Source organism: Hemiscyllium ocellatum, chromosome 1, assembly GCF_020745735.1.
Source record: "Hemiscyllium ocellatum isolate sHemOce1 chromosome 1, sHemOce1.pat.X.cur, whole genome shotgun sequence".
NCBI classification, from domain to species: domain Eukaryota; kingdom Metazoa; phylum Chordata; class Chondrichthyes; order Orectolobiformes; family Hemiscylliidae; genus Hemiscyllium; species Hemiscyllium ocellatum.
In genome coordinates this window covers 84,454,670-84,481,085 of record NC_083401.1, presented here as the reverse complement: position 1 = coordinate 84,481,085, position 26,416 = coordinate 84,454,670, and the positions used below count along the sequence as shown (strand labels likewise).

General features: G+C 38.9%; 2 protein-coding genes across 6 annotated transcripts in view; both read right to left on the bottom strand.

The window, feature by feature from the left end:
- Positions 1-25,654, bottom strand: part of trappc13 (trafficking protein particle complex subunit 13) — a 67,110-nt gene extending 41,456 nt beyond the window's left edge. For all 4 annotated transcript variants that reach the window (XM_060830391.1, XM_060830401.1, XM_060830410.1 and 1 more), the window contains exons 1-3: positions 25,586-25,654; positions 10,443-10,511; positions 8,439-8,538 (exon numbers count right to left, since the gene is read on the bottom strand). In XM_060830391.1, the coding sequence (XP_060686374.1) occupies positions 8,439-8,538; positions 10,443-10,511; positions 25,586-25,631 (215 nt within the window). In that variant the 5' untranslated portion in view covers positions 25,632-25,654. The remainder of the gene's footprint in view (positions 1-8,438; positions 8,539-10,442; positions 10,512-25,585) is intronic.
- zgc:101664 (uncharacterized protein LOC450064 homolog) lies at positions 19,973-25,637 on the bottom strand. 2 transcript variants are annotated; one of them, XM_060830433.1, is made up of 2 exons: positions 25,586-25,637; positions 19,973-20,986 (listed from the first exon to the last, which is right to left on the bottom strand). In XM_060830433.1, the coding sequence occupies exon 2, from the start codon at positions 20,769-20,771 to the stop codon at positions 20,022-20,024; it is 750 nt and encodes a 249-aa protein (XP_060686416.1). In that variant the 5' UTR covers positions 20,772-20,986; positions 25,586-25,637; the 3' UTR covers positions 19,973-20,021. The 2 variants fall into 2 exon arrangements, with proteins under 2 accessions (XP_060686416.1, XP_060686425.1); XM_060830442.1 differs by lacking the exon at positions 25,586-25,637 and adding an exon at positions 25,053-25,114.
- Positions 25,655-26,416: the final 762 nt, after the last annotated feature.

Below are 26,416 nucleotides of genomic sequence, written 5' to 3'. Positions count from 1 at the left end.
TGAAGGAAGTGGAATCTCTGGTCAAGAGGAAGAAGAAGGCTTATGTTAGGATGAGATGTGAAGGCTCAGTTAGGGTATTGAGGGTAACAAGGTAGCCAGGAAAGACCTAAAGAGAGAGCTCAAAAAAGCCAGAAGGAAACATGAGAAGTTGTTAGCAGATAGGATCAGGGTAAATCCCAAGGCTTTCTAAGTAAGATTAGGGCCAATCAAGGATAGTAGTGGGAAGTTGTGTGTGGAGTCAGAGGAGATAGGGGAAGCACTAAATGAATAATCTTTGACAGTATTCACTCCAGAAAACGACAATGTTGTCGAGGAGATTACTGAGATACAGACTACGAGACTAGGTGTGATTGAGGTTCACAAGGAAGAGGTATTAGAAATTCTGAAGAGTGTGAAAATAGATACGTCCCCTGGGCCGGATGGGATTTATCCTAGGATCCTCTGGGAAGCCAGGGAGGAGATTGCCGAGCCTTTAGCATTGATCTTTAAATCGTCATTGTCTACAGGAATAGTGCCAGAAGACTTGAGGATAGCAAATGTGGTTCCCCTGTTCAAGAAGGGAAGTAGAGACAATCCTGGTAATTATAGACCGGTGAGTCTTACTTCAGTTGTTGGTAAAGTGTTGGAAAAGGTTATAAGAGATAGGATTTATAATCATCTAGAAAATAATAATTTGATTAGGGACAGTCAGCACTGTTTTGTGAAGGGTAGGTAGTGCCTCACAAACCTATTGAGTTCTTTGAGAAGGTGATCAAACAGGTAGATGAGAGTAAGCTGGTTAATGTGGTGTATATGGATTTCAGCAAAGCGTTCGATAAGGTTCCCCATAGTAGGCTATTGTACAAAATGCGGAGGAATGGGATTGTGGGAGATATAGCAGTTTGGATCAGTAATTGGCTTGCTGAAAGAAGACAGAGGGTGGTGGATGATGGGAAATGCTCATCCTGGAGTCCAGTTATCAGTGGTGTACCGCGAAGGGCAGTGTTGGGTCCACTGCTGTTTGTCATTCTTATAAACAACCTGGATGAGGGCGTAGAAGGATGGGTTAGTAAATTTGCAGACGACACTAAGGTCGGTGGAGCTGTGACGAAGGATGTTGTAGGTTACTGAGAGACATAGATAAGCTGCAGAGCTGGGCTGAGAAGTGGAAAATGGAGTTTAATGCGGACAAGTGTGAAGTGATTCACTTTGGTCGGAGTAACCAGAATGCAAAGTACTGGGCTAATGGTAAGATTCTTTAGTAGTGTAGATGAGCAGAGAGATCTGTGTCCAGGTAGACAGATCCTTGAAAGGTGCCACCCAGGTTGACAGGGTTGTTAAGAAGTCATATAGTGTTTTAGCTTTTATTAATAGAGGGATCGACTTCTGGAACCATGAGGTTATGCTACAGCTGTACAAAACTCTAGTGCGGCCACACTTGGAGTATTGTGTACAGTTCCGGTCACCACATTATGAGAAGGATGTGGAAGCTTTGGAAAGGGTGCAGAGGAGATTTACTAGGATGTTGCCTGGTGTGGAGGGAAGGTCTTACGAGGAAAGGCTGAGGGACTTGAGGCTGTTTTCGTTGGAGAGAAGAAGGTTGAGAGGTGACTTAATAGAGACATATAAGATAATCAGAGTTAGATAGGGTGGACAGGGAGAGCCTTTTTCCAAGAATGGTGACGGCGAGCACGAGGGGGCATAGCTTCAAATTGACGGATGATAGAGATAGGACAGATGTCAAAGGTAGTTTCTTTATGCAGTGAGTAGCAAGGGTATGGAATGCTTTGCCTACAACGGTAGTAGATTCGCCAACTTTATGTACATTTAAATCATGATTGGACAAGCATATGGACGTACATGGAATAAGTGTACATGGAATAGGTTAGATGGGCTTCAGATTGGTATGACAGGTCGGCACAACATCGAGGGCCGAAGGGCCTGTACTGCGCTGTAATATTCTATGTTCTAACAAAGACATACAATATTCCTTCAACAAAACACAGAAACGCATTAAAACACATTAAATAATCATTAGGTCATCACCAGGGTTTATTGACTTTATCAATAAGGCAAACCATGTTTTTTTCTTCTAATTTCAACTAACCCAGCAAATTTTAGGCTCCTATCTACACAAGCTATAGGTGGTTTTCTTGGAATACCAGAAAAATAAATTCCTAACAGCTACTGCAATGGCTACAAACTGATCAAGATAATTATACAGTCATTAAGTTAACATTGATAAATTAGAATAATGGAATCTCAAGGAAAGCAGACCAAAGGTGCATTCATGCCTCAATAACTCAAGCAAGAAACAATAGGATGGGCTGAGTGAAGTGCAGATCATTCCAAATGAACCTTAACATCTGAAGACAACGGAGAAAATCAATGCAAACCTCCCGAGATTGGTCATTGACTAGACATTCAGAAAGTTTGATAGTTCTAAACAATATTCATGTTAGTCCAAAAGAAATATATTTGAATGGAAAAAATACAAAAATCAAAGCAAGAGAAGTCCCAATGCAACATACTCATTCTGAGAAAAGATCAGAAACATATACTTTATATTCTAGGAAATGTGGTGGGCGATGGGGGAAGAAAACATCTCAATTCTTCAACCAAATAGTCAGTCCAGTACCCTGACTAACTTCTTCACAGAATCACAGAAACTTTACAACATTGGAGGCCATTTGGCCTATCATGCTTGTGCCAACTGACAAAGAGCTGTCCAGCCTAAAAACACCTGCTTGCACTGCATCTGCAGCCTTGCACATCAAAAGTCTTTAAGTAGCAATCCAAGTGTTTTATTTAAACATACTGAGCATTTCTGCCTCTCTCACCCAAACAGCGAAGTGTTCCAGGTCCCTACCACTTCTTTTAATGGGAAAAGTGTGCTTCCTCATCTCGATTCCAATCAGTTCTAGTATAAACCTCTCCACTCTTGCATCCCACGCCTTAACGACTGGTTGTTCTTCTTATGTACCCATGTTATAGGAAAATTGCACTTTAAAAACAGTGCTTGAAGTGTTGCGATGTAATCACATTACAGCCAACACACGTTGTAACAATTCACGCTCTAGAAACAGTGTCCCTAATTCATCAACCTCATTATAGTGAATTCACATTAGCGAAACGCGCGTTATCGCAGAATGACTTGTATTGGAAAAACATGCCAAATACCTTCTGAGCAAGTTCGTCAACCCATTCTACTATCTTTACTCATCTACAGATATACACTCCAAGGTCCAATATACACTCGATGCTGCTCAGTATCCTCTCATTTACTCTTTTTCCTTGCTTTGTTCCACCTCCAAAATTACAATACTTCACACTTCTGAGGATTAATATATATTTACCATTTTTGGTCAACTGAACAAACTATCTATATCATCCTTCCGTATAACACTGTCTACCACATAGAAAACCTTCATTATCTTGCCACTTACATTTGAATCATTGATAGAAACCAGAAAAAGATAAGGGCTATATACTGATGCTTGCAGAACCATGCTGGTAACAGTTTTTTATTCACAAAAAAACCAATGGATGATTACCTTTGCTTCTTGTCATTCAGCTATTTTTTATATCCAATTTGTTATTCTCTGTCCGATTCCAACTCTCATAATTTTTGACCTGCCTGCCATGTTGGATATTGTGAAAAGCCTTTGTTAAAATCCACATAAAACACATCCACCACACTAGCTTCATCAGCCATATAAGTCATTTTTTTAAAAAAAATGTTATTCAGACATTATTCCTTCCTTGAACAAATTCACACCGAGTTTTCTTGAATAATCTTATACCTTCCTAAATTACGGTTTTATCGTCCCTCAAAATTATTTCAATAATTTGCCCGTAGCTAAAATTAAGTCAGTGGTATACATTTACTCAGATTACCACTTTTCCCTCCAACAGCAAAATTTTTGCAATTCTCCAATGCTCTGGCACCACTCCAAGTACTTAAAAATATTCTTTTTTCTCCCCCAAAAACATCACATCCAGCTCTTCTGACCATTTTTCTTAAAATATACTCCGAAATCATAGTAACATCCATAATTCAGAATTCATGTTATTCTCGTAAACAAGCAACAGGAGAGATATTAATTTGTACATGTCATCAACACCAAGCCACAAGATTGAATACTTGTATCAAACAACATACTCTGGAACAAAATGAAATAGGCTTCTCAACTTTGAAAGGAAGACTGGGGGCTGGGGATGTCAAAGATGGAAGACCAGAAAATGAAATTTAAAAAGGTGCACCTCATCAAGTTGATTAAAGTCACAATTAGGGCTGATAGTTCACACCAAGCGTGGGGGAGTTCAAAACAAGATGGCATAGGTTTAAGGTGAGAAGAGGAAGATTTAAAAGGGGACTTGAGGGGCAATTTTTCACACAAAAGGCAGCTCATACGTAGAATGAACTGACAGAAAAAGTGGTAGATACAGGTACAGTTATAACATTTAAAAGAATTGGATAGGTACATGAATAGGTTTAGAAGGATTTGGACCAAATGCAGGCAAGTTGGACTAATTTAGTTTGGGAAACTTGGTAAGCATGGACTGAAGGCTCTGTTTCCATGCTGAATGACTCTAATAATTGAATAGACCTCTTGATCGGGTGTCAAAAAGAAAACAATGCTCAAAACATACGAAGGTTGAAGGACTAGTGATTCTTCTGAAAGATGTATTGCATAGTCCTTCATAATTCTGTTTCCACCATTCCCATAAAGATGACTTCCTGATATTGTCCTCTTTCCTTGACCCTTTTTTGTTTGAAGAACAAAGAACTGTACTGTACAGGAGCAGCCCCTTCGGCCCACTAAAACTGCACCAACGTATGATGCCCTTCTAAATGAAAAACCTTTTGCCTCATATGTTGCCCAGAACCTTCTGTTCCCTGCCAGTTCACTCTATATCCTTCAATAAAAACTCAAGGTGATTGAGTTTTTTGAAGAAGTAACAAAGAGGATTGATGAGGGTCGGGCAGTAGATGTGATCTATACGGACTTCAGTAAGGCATTCGACAACATTCCCCATGGGAGACTAATTAGCAAGGTTAGATCTCATGGAATACAGGGAGAACTAGCCATTTGGATACAGAACTGACTGAAAGGTAGAAGACAGAGGGTGGTGGTGGAGGGTTGCTTTTCAGACTGGAGGCCTGTGACCAGTGGAGTGCCACAAGGATCAGTGCTGGGTCCACTACTTTTCATCATTTATATAAATGATTTGGATGTGAGCATGAGAAGTATAAGTTTGCAAATAACACCAAAATTGGAAGGGTAGTGGACAGCAAAGAAGGTTACCTCAGATTACAATGGGATCTTGATTAGATGGGCCAATGGGCTGAGAAGTGGCAGACAGAGTTTAATTTAGATAAATGTGATGTGCTGCCTTTTGGGAAAGCAAATCTTAGCAGGACTTATACACTTAATGGTAAGGTCCTAGAGAGTGTTGCTGAACAAAGAGACTGTGGAGTGCAGGTTCATAGCTCCTAGAAAGTGGAGTCACAGCGAGATAGGATAGTGAAGAAGGCATTTGGTATGCTTTCCTTTATTGCTCTGGGTATTGAGTACAGGAGTTGAGAAGTAATGTTGCGGCTATACAGGACATTGGTTAGGCTACTGTTGGAATATTGCGTGCAATTCTAGTCTCCTTCCTATCGAAAAGATGTTGTGAAACTTGAAAGGATTCAGAAAAGATTTACAAGGTTGTTGCTGGGTTTGGAGGATTTGAGCTATAGGGAGACGTTGAATATGCTAGGGCTATTTTCCCTGGCGTGTCAGAGGCTGAGGGCTGACCTTATAGAGATCTCTAAAATCATGAGAGGCATGGATAGGATAAATAGACAAAGTATTTTCCCGGAGGTGGGGAACTCCAAAACTAGAGGGCATAGGTTTAAGATGAGAGGGGAAAAGATATAAAAAAGACCTAAGGGGCAACCTTGTTCATGCAGAGGGTGGTACGTATATGGAATGAGCTGTCAGAGGAAGTGGTGATGGCTAGTTCAATCATAACATTTAAAAGGTATCTGGATGGGTATATGAATAGGAAGGGTTTGGAGGGATATGGGCTAGGTGCTGGCAGGTAGGACTAGATTGGGTTGGGATATCTGGTCGGGATGGACAAGTTGGAACAAAGAGTCTGTTTCCATGCTGTACATCTCTATGACTCTAAGTGAAAACTAACCAAGTTTGTCCAATCTCCTCTCATAGCTAATATCCTCCGAACCATGCAACATCCTGGTAAACTATTTCCGTATTCCCTCCAAAGTTTCCATATCCTTCTGGTAGTATGGTGACCAGAAACGTATATAATATTCTAAATGTAGTCTAAAGTTCAATACAACTGCAACACAATTTGCCAATGTTTATACTCTTTGCCGGACCAAAGGCAAACATGTCACATGCCTTCTTGACCACTTTATCCAATTGTGTTGCTACTTTCAAGGAACTGTGAACTGTACACTTAGATTCCTCTATAAGTTGATGCTACCTCACATTCATCCAGATTAAACTTCATCTGCCATTTCTCCGCATAAGTTTCCAGCCCATCTATATCCTACTATATCCTCTGGCAATCTTTCACACTACCTGTAGCTCCCCCAATCTTTGTGTTGTCCACAAGCTTACTAATCTGGCCACTTATATTATCCTCCAAATGATCTACATATATATTACAAATAACAAGGGTTGGAGCACTAATCTGTGCAGAAGACCTTTGGTCATAGATCTTCAGTCTGAAAAACATCCTTCCATTGCTACTCTCAAGCTTCTATGACTAAGCCTGTTCTGTATTCAACTTAACAGCTCTCCTCAGAGCCATGTCACTTCACCTTTTGAATAAGCTTGCCAATGTGGAACATTGACAACCAATCACTTCTTCAAAAAACTCAATCAAATTCATGAGACAATACCTGCTCCCAAAATGCTATGCAGACTATTGCTAAGGAGTCTATATTTTTCAAAATGTGAGTAAATTCATTGCATTGGGTTTTGTAGTATTCACAACTCCTCAGATACTGAAGATGTTCATGTTTAAATGCAATAAGATCTGGACATTATCCAGGCTCACCCTGACAAGTGGCAGTGACAGTCGCGCCACACAAATACCACGCAATGACCATCTCCATTAAGAGACAATCTAACAACCACCCCTTGACATTCAGAGTGTTACCTTCATTAAATCCCTAATTATCAACATCCTTGGGATTCCCATTGCCCAGACACTCAACTGGACTCATCACAGAAACACAATGGCTAATAAGCTAGGAATGAAGCAGCAAGTAACTCAGCTCCTGACTCCCCAAAGCCTTACCAAGGCAAGATCAAAGGAGGGCCGTGGTGGAATACTCCCCATTGATTGCAGGAGTGCAGCTCCAACAACACTGAAGAAGCTTGACAGCAACCAGGACAAAGCAGTCCGCCTGAGTGGCACATCCACAAATATCCACTCCGTTCTCCACCGATGTTCAGCAGCAGCAGTGTATACTATCGACAAGTTACACTGCATAAATTCAAAGATCCTTCCACAGTGCCTTCCAAACCCATGACCACTTCAATTGAGAAGGACAAGGGCAGCAGATGCATGAGAACATCACCACCTACAATTTCCCTGCCAAGCTGCTCACTATCCTAACTTGGAAATATAATCAACATTTTTTCACTGTCACAGGTTCTGTAATTCCCTCCCCAACCTATAACATGTGGACTGCAGCAGTTCAAGAGAGCAGCTCATTACCTTCTCAAGGGCAACTCAGGATGGGCAATTAATGCTGGTCAACCAGCGATGCCCACATCCCACGAGTGGAAGAAAAGTCCTATCCCTAAGAATCTTCTCCAATGATTTCCCTACTACAGATGCAAGGCTTGCCAGTCTGTAATTTCCCAGATTATCCCTGTTGCCCTTCCTAAACAAAGGTGTATATTTCTGCAGTCCTCTGGGACCTCTCCTGTGACTAAAGAGGATACAAAGATTTCAAATCAGGCCCTTGTAATATCCTCAATGCCTCCCTCATCATGCCCTGGGGATGTGTCTACTTCAACGCTTTTCAAAACACCCGACATCACCTCCTTTTTTCATATTGACATGCCCTAGGATATCAACATTGCCTTTCTAAGACTCACCATCTCCTTCTCCTTTGTAAATACTGATGCAAAACACTCAATAGTGACCTCACTCACTTCTTTCGGCTCCATGTGTAAATTTCCTCTTTTGTCCTCGAGTGGACCCACTCTTTCCCTGGCTACCTATTACTCCCTTTGTGTATATAAACAGCCTTGGGATTTTTTCTTAATTCTGTTGGCCAAAGACATTTAATGACCTCTTTTAGGCCTCCTAATTGCTTGTTTGGGTTCTTTACTGCTAGTGTGTTTGGTACATGGTGAGGTAGGAAAGTGGAGACAGAAAAGCAAAAATGAAAGAAAACGTATGCCTGAATGATTGAAAATTCTTACCCAAAGTTCTGAGGGAGAGTCAGCATTTCTCCCAACATAAAGTTCTCTGCTCCTTTAACTGTAGAGGGATCATCCTTCATAAGTTGACTGAAAAGATCTCCTAAGGCAAAAACCGTAATTTGTCATAAGATCACAAGACCATAAGATATAGGAGCAGAATTGACATTTTGAGTCTGCTCTGCCATTCAATCATGACTGAAATGTTTCTTAACCCCATTCTACTCCTTTTCCCCATAACCATTGATCCCCTTGCTAATCAAGAACCTATCTCGGCCATTTTCCAATGGCCTTCCATCCACTCTTGTCTTGTAGATATCTAAAAAAAAACTCGAATTTTTTTTATTCTATGAGTCATGTACTCTCATATTTCATCTCATAGTTGTTCTGGAAACTAACCACTTCTGAGCCCTCTCCCTACTCAACTTTTCCCCATAATTTCCATACAATTGAACCCAACCTCTACCTCCCACCCCAACTATTTACTTTAAAGCCCGAACCACAACCCTGGTTATGGTGATTGATAAGGACTCATTATGAAAGCAGAAAACATCCTGGAATTCATTAGTAATGGTAAGAGCCCCAGAGCAAGGATTTTATGCTGAACATAGAAAGACCCTTACTTGGCCTCAGTGTTTTGCATATAATTCTGGACACCACGCTATAGGATGGATGTGAATGCATTCGAGAAATGCAGAAAGATTTACAAGAATAATTCCAGGAATGAGAAACTTCAGCTATGAGGATACACCAGAGAAGTTGGGACTGTTCTTCTTAGAGACATGGTAGCTAAGAGGAGATTTTAAGCAGGAAATGTGTTGTGAGAAAAACCTTTATTACACAACTATTGAAGGTTGAGGGTACGGTACAGAAAAGTGGGCTTTAGAAAGAACATAGTTGTAAAAACAGACAAATATCAAAAAACAATTAACAGGTCAGATAGTTGCGTGGTCATTACATAAACTGAGCAAGTCAACTGATAGAAGTAGTAAAGGAATGGAACAGTAGCATTCGGAGTGTCTATTTCCAAGCTACAAGGGGAAATTTTAGGTCTAGGTTATTTTGGAGTCAATTAATGAAAAGGGGCTTGGGATTCAAATCAATCTGAATTGTACAGACACAAAGATGAGGTAAATTGTCAAGGTGTGCTGAAACAGAATGTAGAATCGCTGAGAGGTTAAAATTAACATATGAATTTCATTCTGCAGTCACAGATGGTGTAACAAGCAAGTTTACCACACTTTGAGAACTGCAAATATTGTCAGAAATGAATTTTAGCATTCCTAGAAATGTATTGACGAATATTGTGACTGAATGGACTGTATAATCCTGTCACAAAGCTGGTTAGGCAAAATGAACTTGTGGCTTCACAGAGGCATTCTTGCCTTTGTTCAGATCCCATTCCAAACTGTTCTAGCACATAGAGATTGCAGCTCTGGATTAACATTCAGTGGAAAACCTGTGACTGGTTGGTAGGGGTTGAGTGCAGTATGTCCAGAATGTCTGCACACAAAAGACAAAAAGTCAGCCTAAAAGAAAAGAAAGGACAAGTAGATTTATGTCCTGTCTGTTTTGACATCACATTGCATGATTCCAAAACACACCATAAAATGGCATTGTGAACACCACTTTATTTTTGCAGGATGCTTTCTAAGTGATGTGCCTTTGCAAGGTGATATTTTATATACCAAAATGGGATTTTTCTAAAACAAACATAATAGTCTTCACATGAAGTGAACCATGTCTGTCATATTTGTATTAAACTGTCATTGAAAGGACTGAAAGGAGGAAACAGAACTCTTAAGTACACAGAAAACTTGCATATAAAATAACAATGAATGTTTAAAAATTCTCAGATTACCAAAAGGTTGCCTCTGAAAAGCAAAAAAAAAGTTAACACTCAGATTAAAATCAGGCTGCGTCACAAAGTGTTATACGTTGATAATCTTGATTAGCTAAAAACGATAGCGGACTGTTTTCTAATACTGAATGACTATCCAGACTCACCAGGTAGATCTCTGTCTTCACAGGTCACTGGCAAGTTGGTAAATAACGTCGGTTTGGTTAATCTCATCACTATAACATAAAATAAACAAAGAAATATAGCAAAAAGTCACATCGACCAGCTTAAAAAAAGTTTGTCAAAATCAAATTGCAGTTGACACAAATTTTATACCATTAGGCTATTTAACCAGGCATTAACTACTGTTAAAATATTAAAAGGTAGAGTATTATTGAACATTAGAACAACAGCAGATCATTCAGGCCTTAAATCTGTTCTACCATTTAAACAATTTTTGAATATTCAGTAGTTCAACTCCAATTACCAGCTTTTTGCCAGATCTCAAAGTTTTATCCAACAAAACTTAGTAATACAAAACTTTTAGAAGTAATTAATGTTTGTTTATAAAATTGAATTTTTCAGAAAGTTCAAACATCTTTATCAGAAATGACAAATTCACACTAGTGTTTAATTATTGCGGTGTCCCTGCAAAGGTTCGACTACAAATTGCTACCATTGGGAATTCACTCAAATGGTTTGTGATCTTTCATGACACTGGCAACAGGTCACTATGCTTCAGATATAGCAGTTGGTCATCTTGCTGGTATTCGCTTTTGTAGCACAGAGAAAATGTGGTAGATAGTGAAATGATTTTCTTCCCAGTGATTATTGTTTACTGTTCCTGAATTCTAATAATCGCACAAAGATAAGACAGGATTCTAAATTCACATCTCATTTCTATCAGGGCAGAACACATCTCTGAAATTAAAGCAAGCACAGTGGTTTCCAATGATAATTGTTTTTTTTTAAATTACACAAGACCCCAGGAGTTTTAACTAATGTTTTGGGAATTAAGCCCTGTGATTTTGTTGATTTGAGCTACTGGCACATTCCACATGGGTACACGATAGCAATTGTGCTACTGAACTAATAGACCAGAAGCATAAATTAAACTCAAGACAATACAGCTTAAAATGCACCCAGCAATCTGAACCCAACTTAAAAATTAAAAAAGGGAAAATTTTGAAAGCTGATAGCAAAATCCAGCTAGATTATTAATGTATTTTAGAGTAGAAAATATGTCTTTTCACAAACTGATCTACATGCATCCAATCCCACAAGACAGTTGGTTCTTTTTTTCCTATTTTCTAGACTACCTGTTCAGAGAGGTTATTATACACCTACACTTAGCTCAAAAGTTATACTTGCAAACTAGGTTATTAAGGATTAACTGGACATGGAAAAAGCAATTGAAAAAAAATGTGAAAAACAGGCTTAGCTTAAAAAGCTTGTTTTGGCTGGAAGGTAACTGCAATGACCTTGGCTAGCTTAGGAACAGGTTGTTTCGTAGCCTTACCTGGATTTGTTTGTGAACACCAAGCAGAGAGAAATGCTTGGGAAAGTACTCAGGCATGGCAATGCAGCATATGATATCAGATTCAGAATAGTAATAACTCTGGGGATTGTTGTAAACTTTCTGGACACCAAGTGAGGATTCTAGTCAAAAGTGTCAACTGAGCTCATGGAGGCACAGTGGAGCTGATCTGGTACTTTGCTAAATGATTATTCCTGGTGTAATTTGCCACTCAGGTTCAGAAATTGGTTGAAGTAAGGGTTACTTGAAGTAGTTCATTAACACTACAATCCTTCCTTGTATTGAGCCTGTCCAGCAAATCGTGGTGGAGGCTACAGCATCGTAGATTATCTACAGAAGAAACACTCCTTTAGCAAAATTTCAATTTATTGCAGAATTGTATACGTACATCAGTTAGTCAGCTATAGCCTGTAGGGTGCTCGGGAACTGGTACACAATACCTCCAAAAATGTGAATAGATCATTCATCTCCAGTCATAGACTGTCTGACATCAGTAGATTAGGTGGAGCCAATGTAACATGATAACTAACCCCTTCAGAACCATTATCTTATAGAACAAATGAGACCAAAGCTTCACAATTCAATTCATTTTAAGATAGTGTGATCAGCATTATTTTTCTCATCTTTGAATAAAGTAAGTTTTGAAACACAGTATGTCATGATTTGGCTGTCATACACATATATTGGAGGCCAATGAAGCTTTATCGAGAATCATAACTGGGAAAAGAGGATATGAAATGAGGAGAGATTAAATAGACTAGGTCTATATTTTATAGAGAGTTTAGAAGAATGTGATGTCGTCTATTTGAAACTTTGAAAATTCTTAAAGGACTAGACAGAGTAGATGCAGAAAACATGCATCCCCTAATTTGGGGGTGGTCGAGATCCAGGGGACAGAGTTTCTAAATAATTTTAATTGAGGACTGAGATGAGAAATTTGTTCACAGGATTGTGAACCATGGAATTCTCTACCCAGAGGGCTATGGAGGATCATTTAGAATCTGTTCAAGATAGAAACTGATAGATTTCCAGATAATAAAGATAACAAAAGGTTCTAAAAATGGTGGAGCCAACTGGAATGGCTGGCTCCTGTTCCTCATTTCCTAATATAAACTTATTACATGCACTTAACATTGCACTAAGTTTGAAGCTTTTAATAAAATGTGCTCAAAAGAGCATTTTTTGCTTCATTCAGTAAAATTTGATTGCTGACTGGAGACAAAATTCGGAAACTTTTGTAACAGTCCGATGGAGATTCCTGAATTTACTATGCATGGGTAGACTCTAGAAGCTGCCAAACGTTTTGGAGGAGAAATGGCAGCAATCACAGACAGTCATTACTCCAAAAGCAGGCAATGAAATTTCACTTATTTAGAATGAATGTGATTGTCTACTGGGAAAGAGGGAATTGTATAACTGAAATGGCCTTTACCTGAATAACACTGGGATAAGCATCCTGGAAAACCACAAATACAAGAGGTAGGAAATAGTCAATCCAACTTGAGTCTATACCACAATTCATAACCATCTTGACTGATCGTCCATTTAAATTTTTCCCACCTGCTTCCATGTCCCTTGAAGCCTTGAGAAACAAAGATTTGCTTATCCCAGCTTTAAAGATGTTTAACAATTGAGCATCCACAATCTTCTAAAGTATCATTTTGAAGTAGAAGTTTCTCATTTCAGGGATAAACAATTAACTTCTTAATCTAAGACTGCTCCAGACTCCTGAGTCAGACAAAACCTCTCACCTAATCCCTTCAGAATCTTGAACGTTTTTATAACATCATCTTTCATTCCTAACCATTGTGTTACAGTTCTTTGAAGAAGTAACAAGCAACATGGATGAAGGGGAATTTGTGGATGTGACATACTTGTGACTTCCAAAAAGCATCTAATCAGGCATCACATTGAGGGTTACTACACACAAGAATTCATGGTGTGAGGAGTATAGTATAACCATGAGTAGTGGATTGGTTAGCTAACAAGCAATAAGTAAGGAGAAATAGGTCATTGTCAGATTTGCAAGATATAACTGCTGTAGTGGCACAGACATCAGGGCTGCAACCTCAACTATTTTACAAACTATATTTATAACTTGGAACGAGAGACCAAACGTACAGTTGGCAAATTTTGTAATGATACAGGTTGGAAAGTAAGTTGAGGTCATAGATTTAAAAAGGAAGTTAAATAGGTTAAGTGAATGGGCACAAAAAAAAATGGCAGGTCGAGTATTTGGTGGGAAAATGCAAACTTGCTGACTTTGGCTTGAAGAATAGAAATACAGTATGTTCTTTAAATATAAAGATATCATAAAATTCTCCAGTAGAAGGGGATCTGGGCCTCCTGGTACATGAATCACAAAATGTTAGCAGGCAAATACAATGAGTGATTGGGCATCAAATAGGCATGTTGCTAATTAGTGCAAAGGGATTGAGCTTTAAGTCAGGGAGTTTTTCTCCAATTATAGTCAGACTTAGTGAGATTATGTACGTCAGGAATCCTGTATATTGTTTTGGTTTCCTTACTTGAGGAAGGATATAATAATCAGAGGTAGTTCAGAGAAGTTTCACTCTGCGAAGAAGAAATTAGGCTTACGAGGAAGGCTGAATAGTTTTGGGCCTGTATCCACTGATGTTTAGAAGAAAGAAAGAGGATTTAATTGAAATATAAAGCTTCTGACAGGACTTAACAGGCTGAATATAGTCGACTAGAATTAGGACACAGTTTAAAAATAAGAGTTTCTCTTTCAGACAGAGAGAAGAAAATGTTGTCTCAGAAGGTCATTGCTTTGTGAAATTCTCACCCCCAGAAAGTGATGATGGCAAGGTCATAGACAGATGTTTACTACAAAGGTACAAAAAAAAGTAACAGGTGGACAGGAAAATTGAGCCACAATCACAGTCATGAACTTATCAACCTAACTTGCACACTTGTATGTCCAATTTACTCAGCCTCTAATCCCAAGAACAATTTTTTTGGTGTACTGCCTCCAATGCAGTTCTCTCCTTCCTCAAAAATGGAGAGTAAAATTGAAAACACTATTCCAGGTGTGGTCTCAAAATAATTATAGCAATATTTCCTAATTTTTGTACTCTAATCCTTTTGCAGTCAAGGCTAACATGTTATTTGCACTAATTGTTAGCTACACCTGCATGCAATGCTGCAGATTTAAACACAAAGTTTATGCGAACAAAATTTCCAAGTTTCACATTATTAAAAAAAATTCTGATTTTCCATTCTTCAGACTGAATTGAATAATCTTGTGTTTCCTGGCACTATAACCATTCTGCCATTTTGTTGTCCATTTACTTAGTGGTGTTGAAAACAAGGACTTACATTTCCACCTAGCATCATCAGCAAACTTAGCACAGGAACATAGGCATTGGGTAAACCATTTAGGCTATGAATGATCAAACACTTCAGTATTTTTTTTTACCCCATCCTCATAATCCTGTATGCCACTGGAAATCAGAGGTGTTATGTCAACAATATTATTTAAATAGCAGAGGACCAGCACTAATCCTTGCAACAGCCCATAACTCATAACCCACCAATGTGAACATGTCCCAATGATGTCCACTTTCTGCTTCCTGTCCATTAAGCAGTCATTCCTTCATCCGAATAAATTCTCAATATTTGCCTATTAAAAGAGTTTTAAATTAAACAGTTTCAAGCAAGTGGAGATTTGAATATTTGTAAAAGAGAAAGGACAATGTGATAGTGTCAATAGGATAGGATAATACAACAGGATAAGGACAATAGGATAGTGATAACCAGAGTGCAGAGTTCGTTAGGAAGGGACAAAACAGAGAAGATTTATTTATGACCATATTGTAAAGGACGTTCTAGGTAAGAGTGATTGCATGATAGAATTTCACATTCAACTGGAGAATGAGGAATGTGATCCATTATTGGTATCTCAAACTTAAAGGCATTAAAGGTGGAAAAATATGCAATACTGCAAAGAATAGTTGTAGGTCAGAACATTGATGAAATTTTAGAAATCAATAAAGACTGGCTTAAAAAATGAGGGGCAAGTAGCAAGGAAATTGAGATCAGATAGTAAATGTTTCTATGGATATAGAATACAATTAATATTAACACAAATACAGTTTTTATTAAAAGAAATAAGTAGCTAAAGTGAAAGTTGTTCCTTTGAAGAATGAGATTGGTGATTAATAATGGGAAATAAGGAAACAACTGAAACTTTGAATATTTTGTCCCTGTCTTCACAGTAGGAAACATTTTTAATCATGGTCAATAGAAAAGAAGCAAAGAGAGGGGTGGCTACTTGAAACAATAACTAGAGAAAAAGTATTAACAACACCAAAGGGACAGAAATGTTACTAGTCTCTTGAACCTGAGGGTCTTGAAGTGACTGAAGTCATAATGGATGCATTGATTATAATCTCCAAAAATTCTCTAAATTCTGCAAAGATCCCAGTAGATTAGAAAACTGCAGAAATATCACTTCTATTCAAAAAAAAGTGGACAGAAAGCAGTAAAATATAAGCCAATTAGCCCAACACCTTGCATTGTGAAGATACACAGATTAGTGAGGGAGCAGTCAAATATTTAGTAAATCAGATTATAATCAGTTTTATGGAAGGGAAATACCATTTCTTAAATTTATTAGAGTTCTTTGATAACTTAACAAGTAGGTTGGATAAAGGGGATGTAATAGATGTCATGCATTTGTATTTCCATAAAAGGCATTTGATAAGATGGGCATGTGGGCAGCACGGTGGCATAGTAGTTAGCACAGCTGTCTCACAGTGCCAGAGACCCAGGTTCAATTCCTGCCTCAGGCAACTGTGTTTGTGGAGTTTGCACATTCTCCCAGTGTTTGCGTGGGTTTCCTCTGAGTGCTCCAGTTTCCTCCCACAGTCCAAAAATGTGCAGGTTAGGTGAATTGGCTATGCTAAATTACCTGTAGTGTTAGGTGAAGGGGTAGATGTGGGGAGTGGGTCTGGGTGGCTTGCTCTTCGGAAGGTCGATGTGGACATGTTGGGCTGAAGGGCCGGTCTCCACACTAAGTAATCTAAAAATATCACAAAGATTTACTGCACAAGATCAAGGTTCATGGCATTATTGGAATTACATTAGCATGGAGAGGGGTTTGGTTAACTAACAGGTCATAAAGTAAAGTAATTTCCAGCTTAGCAAGCTGAGTGAACTGCCACAAGGATCAGTGCTAGGGTTGCATCTATTTACACTCTATGTTCATTATTTGGAAGAAGGGATCAACTGCACTGTAGCCAATTTTGCTGATGATACAAAAATAGGTAAGATAACAATATGGTGAGGAAGATGCAAAGAGTCCAAAAAGGGAGCTAGATAGGTGAAGTAACCAGAGGCAGATGGAATATAATGTCAGAAAATGTGACGTTACCCAATTCGAGAACAAAAATGCATGTCTGTCCTTGCACGTGAATATCAAATCGTTAGCATGCAAGTATGACAAGAAATTAGAAAGTGCAGAGTTTCCATTCCTGCAAAAAGATCAGAATATAAAAGTAGCAACGTCTTGTGACAACTGTACCTGGAGTAGTTTATACAATTAAGGAACTAAATGGCTTGCTCCTGTTTCCATTCTTTACAAATCTATATAAACATTTTGGTCAGTCCCTGTGCATACGAAGCATATAGCAAGCATGGAAAAAATAGGTTCTTGAATTTTAATTATTGCTGCGAATTAAAGCCTGTTCAAGAGGTCACATGAAGACTTAAGCATGCTGTTCAGCCAATTGGTAGAAATTTCAGTTTCCAAATCAAAACAACGGGGTGGTATAATCTCCGAATTGACTTCATAAGCTTGAAATCATGTACAAACTTTTTCCCAAATATGAGAAAAATGGATAAGGTAAATAGTTATTACATAATATTGGCATGAATACTTTCAGCCAAAATTCTGAATCATGGCAAAAAACCACTAAGGTTAAAATGGAGAAGATATTCAGCTTTGAAAATGTGTAGATTCTGAGAATACAACTATTCAATAGATCATATATTACAAATGAAACGTCTGACATGTTTATACTTAAAATGCATGGTCTGATTGGTGCTATTGTTCAGAGACTTGAAGGTTAGCAAGTTGCTTGAGGGTTTGCATGGGTTTAGGGTGAGAGGGGAAAAATTTAAAAGGAACCTAATGGGGCAACTGTTTCACGCAGAGGGTGGTGCATGTAAGGAATGACCTGCCACAGAAAGTGGCAGAAGCTGGTACACTTACAGCAGTTAAAAAGGTATTGAGATGGGTATAGGAATAGAAAGGATTTAGAGGGATATGGGCCAAATGCTGGAAAATGGGACTAGACTATTGTAAGATATCTGGTCGGCATGGACAAGCTGGTCTGAAGGGATTGTTTCCATGCTGTACATCTCTACAACTCTGACTACCAGCCCACTGACCCAGAAAAGTGGGTCCGTTGTATGGTGTAAGGCTGGGAATGAATATGTTAAAAGTTGTGATAACGTGCATCAGTTACAAGCAAATTAGAAGGGCGTTCATGAAAGTTGACAATTCAACATTATTCAATGCTTCTAAACTCAGGTAAATAAAAGACAAATGCAATATATCTTTTAAATATTTATTTCCAGTGTATTTACACATTTTATGCAGAACATGTTTCATTCAAGATTAAATCTGGACCGTTTTCGTTCTCATCTCCAATACAATTCTGAACTGCATCATCTCGCCTGCCCTGCTAACAATGTAAATAATGAAAGTGCATTGCACTTGTGCTATTCTCATTTCCCTTTCTTTCCTCATACTGAAAGATTGCACCACAGCATCAGCATCCCTTGAAACCATTAATTAAGTACCAACTCTGAAAACACTTGTTGCACAAGCTTTTGTTTGAACAGTGCAATTAACTTGGAAGATGGCATGATTGAGATTTATCCAGTTGACAGCCAACCACTATATACATTCAATACTTCAGCGAAAATCACTGGACATGGGCCTGAAACTGGAATTTTAGTTTTCTTTCCATTCTCCTATGTACAGGAATGCTGAAGCCACGATCCCTATCCTAACTAAAACAATTAACTCAAGTGACCAGGACATTAAACTGAATTTTCAGTTCAAAATGACACAATGCCATTGACCATTTACTAATGCCCTGCAAAACACCTCTATGAAAAACAGAGATCAATGAATGAGTATTTCTTTACAGAAAACACGTTCAAGGAAATTGCAAAGTGTCTGGGAAGAGGAAAAATTGTTCTGATGTGAGAAAGTTTATATTAAAAAATACTTACATAGAGTAGCATCATTCATAACCTCAGGACAATCCAAGATGCTTTATAGCCACGTAAGTAATTCTGAAGTTTAGTTATTTCCATTTAAACATGCAGGAAATACAGCAACAATTTGTGGATAGTTAGGTTTTTTTTAAATATAGACTTATTCATGAGATGTGGCTAGGCCAGCATTTATTGTTCAGCATTTACTGTCCATCACGCAAGGTAATCAGCAACCTTTTTGAACTACAGCTGATGATGTAATATAGTTAGAAAGGGAGATCCAGGTATTTGACCCAGCAGCAATGTGTTAGTGACCAAACAATCTGTTGTAATAAGTTTAACTAAAGGATAAATGTTGTCCATAGTACAAGAGAGAACTTAAGGGTTCTTACGGCACAATAATAGTGTCCTTCGCTTTGAGCCAGGGGATCTAGGTTCAAATGTGTCCTGCTCCAGAGGAGTGTAATAAAGTCTCTGTACAGATCAATTAGAAAGTAACTAGTTGGGAGAACGTCTGGGCCAGAGTGTTTGAGTTAGACCTGTCCTGGAGGTGTGTGTGTCATAACATAACAGGTTGATTACAAAAACAGTTATTTTTAAAAACTATAATGTTGAACTCTACATTTTCTTTTAAAGTGCCATGGCATCTTCCTCAGATCCAAGAAACTGCCACTCTCTACAGCAAAACACCCTCAGGATGCAACCAAGGAACTGAATAAAATTTTGTATTTAAGTCTCTGAAGTGGGATTTGGCAATATTCTGTTTTAGAGAAGAGTATGACCAGAGTCCAAGGCTGACATGCAAGTTTACTTTAGAGTTTACACAAGCGGTCATTAAAGACAATCTGCTCATTTATCAAAATTACATGTAAATTTGTATTGTTTAAAGTCTACAGACACTGGCAAGAAATTCATACATATTAATGACATTTTAGTTCTGAAATAACATTATTCATACCTACAAGTTATAAATTAAACCATGTCGATGTACAAGTAAACTGATTTTACCTGCAAGATTTAATACTTGTTTAATAAAATTACCAACATATTCACAGCACATTAGATCACAGAAAACCCATATTTGACCAAGATGTCTATGTATTTTGGCATTGCAACCAGGAAGATCACCATGTTGGATAACACTACTCAGTTTAGCCCAGATCTCTTCCAGTTGCTGAGCAATGCAATTGGATTGATCAATAACCCACTTTGCCCTTTGAAAAGAATGTAGCTGGAACTTTTCCTTAATTATTTGAAGTCTTCGGCTAACTGCCAAAATGTTTGATCCTTTCATTCTGCTGTATCTCGTAACACTCCATGACCTTTCTGATTTATATTCCTCATTTGTAACTCCACACAGTAAATCAGTCATTTCAGGAACAAATTCTGCAGCAGCTACCTGAGTAAGATGATCTTTCATTTGCAGGTTTACGGAGAATTCCAGAAGATCCTCTGTGCAATCATAATTTTGTCTTTCTGCTTTGAATTCCACATCAACCAAGTACTTTTTAATTCTTTGTGCTTCTTCATATGAAATAGTAGGTGGACATTTCTGCGGTTTCATTGGTAAACTTTTCATATGATTTGGAAACCATGGTATGAATCTTTGTGAAATTTTTTGTGGCAAGTCTTCTAACAATTTTCCTGCTATCTTTAGTACATCAGAAGAACAGTCGTGATTAGGCCTATAATGTACCACTACTTCCATCTGAATGACAGCTCTGGGCAAAAAGCAATAGTCTCAGCAATGGAATCACCGCAGGCCAATGAATTTCACCAAGCCTTTCTCCTTATACCTTCACAAATGCAAATCTATAAGTCATTCAGAATGAAGTGAATTGTCACTGATCGTGCTTCCTTCATCAATTTAGCAGAAGCACAATATTCAGATGCAGCAGTCTATCACCTTCAGGAAGTGCTACCCTGCAGAGATAAATATCTTTGAATATTTCTCGTATATGCAATACTTAAACTACAAACAGTAATGTAGCTTTTAAAAATTTACTTCTAAAGCATTGATATTTGTCCATAATTTTAGATCCTCTCACAAACAGCATCCTAACTGATGGGGAATCTAATTCTGCAGCTTTGCAACATACATGCAAAAGTACCAAATATCCAATTTTTGGAAAACAAAAAACTAAGAAAGCAGCTGCTGTCAGTATTGACTCGTGATAGATCTTTACCCATGCCTAAAATATACAGTCTGATCTCCCACTCCAGAAGCCCAAGATCACAACCTAAGATGACACCCCAGTACAGTAAAGAGATCCCTTATTTAAAGCAAGTTTGAAAACTGTTTTTTTGTTTTAGTACAGATTGTAAATAAGGTACATTCCCCAAAGTGTTGACTCGATTTCTGTTTTGATGTGGTTACTAAACATGTACAGTCCTTTAAAAACAAACTGTAGGTTCAATGGAGATAACCATTGACTCACCAAGTCCCTCTCAGACCCTCACACTCATCACCTCACTTTGAATGAAGGATAAAGCAACCAGTGGGACAGAAGCCACAAGACGACACTTAGGTTGAAGTCAGCCAATAGGTTTCTCACATAAAAATTATAGTATCAGGAACATAACCTAGCTTTGTTTTCTGCAGCCACAGGAGGTGCAAAATGTGCCCTCACACTTCCCTGCTTAGCTCCATCCAACGTCCCAAAGAATCATTCCAAGTCCGGCAGAGATTCAGCTGCATTTCCTCAAACCTGATTCATTGTATCGGTTACTCTCGATGTAGTATCGTCTCCATCGGAGAGGCTGAACTTAACTCTGGAATCAGTTCAGGGAATATCAACTCCATCTTCCAGTTTCCAGCCATTTCAACTTCCCCCTCCCCCAATGACATGTCTAATCTGGGCATCCTCCACCCTCAAAGTAAGGTCACACACAAACTCAAGGAAGAACGCTTCATCATCCCCTTCAGGAACTTACAACCATATGGCCTTGACATAGAACTCACTAGCTTTCAAACCTCCCTCCGCCCAACACCTCATCCCAGATATAACCCTTCCTCTCTACCCCACCCCATCGACCTGATCTAACCTGTCCATGTTCCTTTCCAACTATCCACTTCAGCTTTCCCACTGATCAATCACCTGCTACCTACATCCACTGCCCCCATTTATTTCTCTGCTCCATTTCCCCTCCCCTAGATCTGATGAAAGGTTCCAAACTGAAAAACTGATTCTCCACTCCTCTGATGCTGCTTGACCTGCTGTCCTTTTTCCAGCTCCACACTTTATCGACTCCCACTTTTCTTTGAACAAACCATATTCATTCCAAAACTCAATCCCAAAGGAAACAGTCCATTACTAGCCTAATGACTAACCTCTCCAGCAACTGATTATATGCAAAGCTCTTTTACATTTAAGCAAAGTAAGAGAAGAAGGATTGATCACAGAGATATGCCTGTAACGTGATCATAATTAGAAGGAAAACTCGGACAAAGCAGGGAAGGATGGCAGCCTTGATTAAAAATGCTGCTACCATATTAGTAAAAGAAAGCAATAAGCAGAAACTTTTGGTGGAATTGAGGTGTCAGGAATTAACCAGATGTCAGGAATTAACTGCAGTGCAATTGATTACAGGGCTTTTGGTAGCAGCAAAGAATTGAAAATGTATTATAAAAATAACAGAAATGTATGATCTGCTTTAGCAGATAATGTATCTGATGTAAAATTATTTATGTGGAGAATTCAAATACAGGCTAGGAAGAGAGGTTCAAGTCAGAAACTGTGATCTTCTTGCATATTTTCAAGGTGGATATTTTTCAGCAATGTGTTCTAGAACTAACAAAATTGGATGCCACACTATATCTAGCAATGAATAATGAACTAAACTTGATTAAAATGATTTCCAATTATTTGATTATTAACTAACAGCAATTGTAAAATGACCAAAGTCAATGTCAAGTTGTGGACTCTTAATTGTACTTGAAATGGTCTAGCAAGGCAACAGTGCAAGTAAAATTAGAAATGGGCAACAATTGAGCAACCCTGCCAGCAATACTCACCAAACTGTAAGAAAAAAATCTTCTCTCTCCTAGATTCTGCCAAATGTTTTTAGAGTAGTTAAGTACGATCTAAAGCTAGTACTGCATCAGCAGGTTACCTGGCAGTATAGAATCAATCAAGCTGATGCTCCTCTGATTAAACAGTACTGTCAACATAGAATTAACATTGTAATTTGCAACTGGTCAAACGGGCTTATGCAACATTTAGCATATTTGCAATAATGGCATTAACCAATCACAGATATCGATTTCAAAGCAACTTAAGTTAAGGATTTATTTTCACTGTGATAGATTGCTCATAATTTTTCAAGTTTTCCGAAGAAAATAGACAAATAATAGAGATAGAACATGTCTTGCATTGTGACTAAACACTAACAAAGGTTCCAATGGTTTGAAAAGCCACAAATTTAATATTATTGTTGAAGAAAGGAGGAAGACTATAAGGGAATATTTTGACCTCCAAAATTAACATCTACCACTGCAAAAACGCTGGAATCCATTATTAAGGAGCTAGTACCAGACCATTAAAAACAAACAGCAAGGCATTAAGAAAATTAACAGAATGCATTTTTCACTGCAAGGGGGATTGAATATAATAGTGGGGAGGTTATGTTTCAGCTATACAGGACATTGGTGAGGCCACATCTACAGTACTGCATAGTGGTCACATTTTGTTGAGAACCAATGTAAACGCACTGGAAGACATTCAGAGAAAGTTAGGTTTTATCTGGAGTTTAGAAGAGTAAGAGTCAATCCCAACAAAATATGAAGATCCTGAGAGGTCTTCACAGGGTGATTGGGAGAACATTTCCACTTTTGGGCGAACCTAGAATAGATAGTCACACATTTTGAACATGGTTTTATAGAAGAAAAATAGATTTGATTAATTTAGAAATTTGTAAAGATGTAACAAACAATGGGAAAAAAAGTGACCTAGTATTTTTGGATTTCTAAAAGGCATTTTATAAGGATCCACATAAAAGTTTACTGCAAAAGTTCTAAGTACATAGGGTGGGAGTATAGTTATGTGTATTAGTTAACAACAGGTTACATTAATATGGCAACATTAACATAACTGCACATTTTTAAAAATCTTGATACTTCTATCAAGAGAAAATCTTTCCTTCCCTACATAGTTATGACTCCTGACAGGTTATAGTTCTTCACTTGTCAGAAACCTCATTAGTGTCTTTCAAAGTTTTCTTCACAAAACACTCCCTCGCCCAACTTTTAAACATTTATCAATGTGCAAAAATGCCGACACTGTAGCACTGTGGACCCATCCTAAATTCCAAAAGTCTCAACTTTGCAACGAATAGGGGAAATATAACTTTAAATACTATTATCTACAACAACTGAAATGTTTCTATAAAAAGGCCAAACACAGAAAACTGGTGTATTCACAGCATGTGGTGTCCAACTCTAAACGCATGGAAATCTGAAATGTATACGCCCATTCAAAAAAATACATTCCACAGTACCTTCCCCAAACATACATTCATTACACTGTATTTCGACAAACAAGTTTACCCTGGCAAATTTCACACACAACAGATTTTTTAAAAAATCACGCTGGGCACAGGCCACTGGCCACAACTGTAATTCATTATGTTGCTCTTAAGTTCATCAATTTAAGCGCTTATTGAGGGCACACAAAAATATTGACATTTTGTGCCATAGATTAACAAAGGTTTAACTGAACAGCTTTGAGAGCGAGGCATTAACCAATTCGGAATCTCACTAATGTAGGAAATTAACTGAAACGAAAGCAGAAGTTGCTGGAGACATTCTGGTTGCATCTGTGGAGAGAAAGCAGAATTAACATTTCGGGTTCTAGTTCTATGAAGGGTCGCTGAATCCGAAACGCTAACTCTTCTTTCTCTGCACAGATGCTGCACAGTTTCTGCAACACAATTTGTTTCAAATTTCCAACATCCGCACTGCTTTGTCTAATTTCGTTGCAAAATAACTGACGTTTATACAGGTGATGCTCATGCCTGTGTTCTATCAGAGCTTGGAACACGCTCTCTAATTAGGATCACCGGAATTTTCAATGTGACAAACCAGATCTATGGTCTGTGATCTCTTATTTTCAAAGTGGAAAGTGGAGTAAACATTGAGTACTCGATGGCGCCAACATGCAAAAGCCAGTGCACTGTAAATAGATTCTGGATTGGGGTGCTGGAACAGCACAGCAGGTCAGGCAGCATCCGAGGAGCAGGAAAATCGACATTTCGGGCAAAAGCCCTTCATAGAGCTGCGCTGGGAAACAGGAGGCTGCGGTGAGAGCAGATCGCAGGCACGGACAGCCAGGTGAAGGTCTCCGCTCCCTGTCCCTGTCCCTGTCAGGGCTGAGTCACTCTCTAAAGTAGGAAAGGTGCGGCGCTCGGGAAGCTGAGACCGGGCTCTTTCTCAGGTCCCGCCACCGCTCTCCATCCAGGCCGAGGTGGTACAGGGGCCGGGCCGGGCCGGGCCTGGGCCGAGCCGAGCCGGCAGCCGCTCCTTACCTTTCAGCGCCAGCAGATGCTCCTGTTTCGGCTGATTCACGTCCATCTTCACGGCTCTCCTCCCAGGCCGCATGCGCAAACCGCCCTACGGCCCGCGACATGAAACAAAATGACTGTCGGTGCCTGGCGTTTCGAAACTCGAGCTGGCCCGGGCTTCATGTTCCTGCAGAGCATGACATTATCCAGAGAGGAAAAACAACTCTTCTCTCGGGTTTAATTTCAATAATGAATTATATTTCTGTGTGTTTTATTGTAAGGATTTTCTTTGCAAGTAAATTTATTTTTAATCTTTTTAATGTGTGCCATAGAAAGCCCAAGAAAACCCACAATTCACAAGCACTGCTAATACGGTGTTTTAAAAGGAAATGTAGCATTGTGGTTACTTTTATTGAGATCATTGTAATAACAGCTTAGACATTAAATTGAGAAATCTTATATCATATCATCCATTGAAATCATTTTCTTGCGGTAGCAGGGGAAGGTGCCGGGAGTGGAGGTTGGGTTGGTGGGGGCTGTGGACCTGACGAGGGAGTCACGAAGGGAGTGGTCTTTGAGGAACGCTAATAGGGGTGGGGAGGGAAATATATCCCTGGTGGTGGGGTCCGTTTGGAGGTGGCGGAAATGACGATGGATGATACGATGTATCCGGAGGTTGGTGGGGTGGAAGGTGAGGACCAGTGGGGTTCTGTCCTGGTGGCGGTTGGAGGGGCGGGGTTCAAGGGCAGAGGAGCAGGAAGTGGAGGAGATGCGGTGGAGGGCATTGTCTGAGGGAAAATCGCGATCTTTGAAGAAGGAGGCCATCTGGGTCATTTGGTATTGGAATTGGTCCTC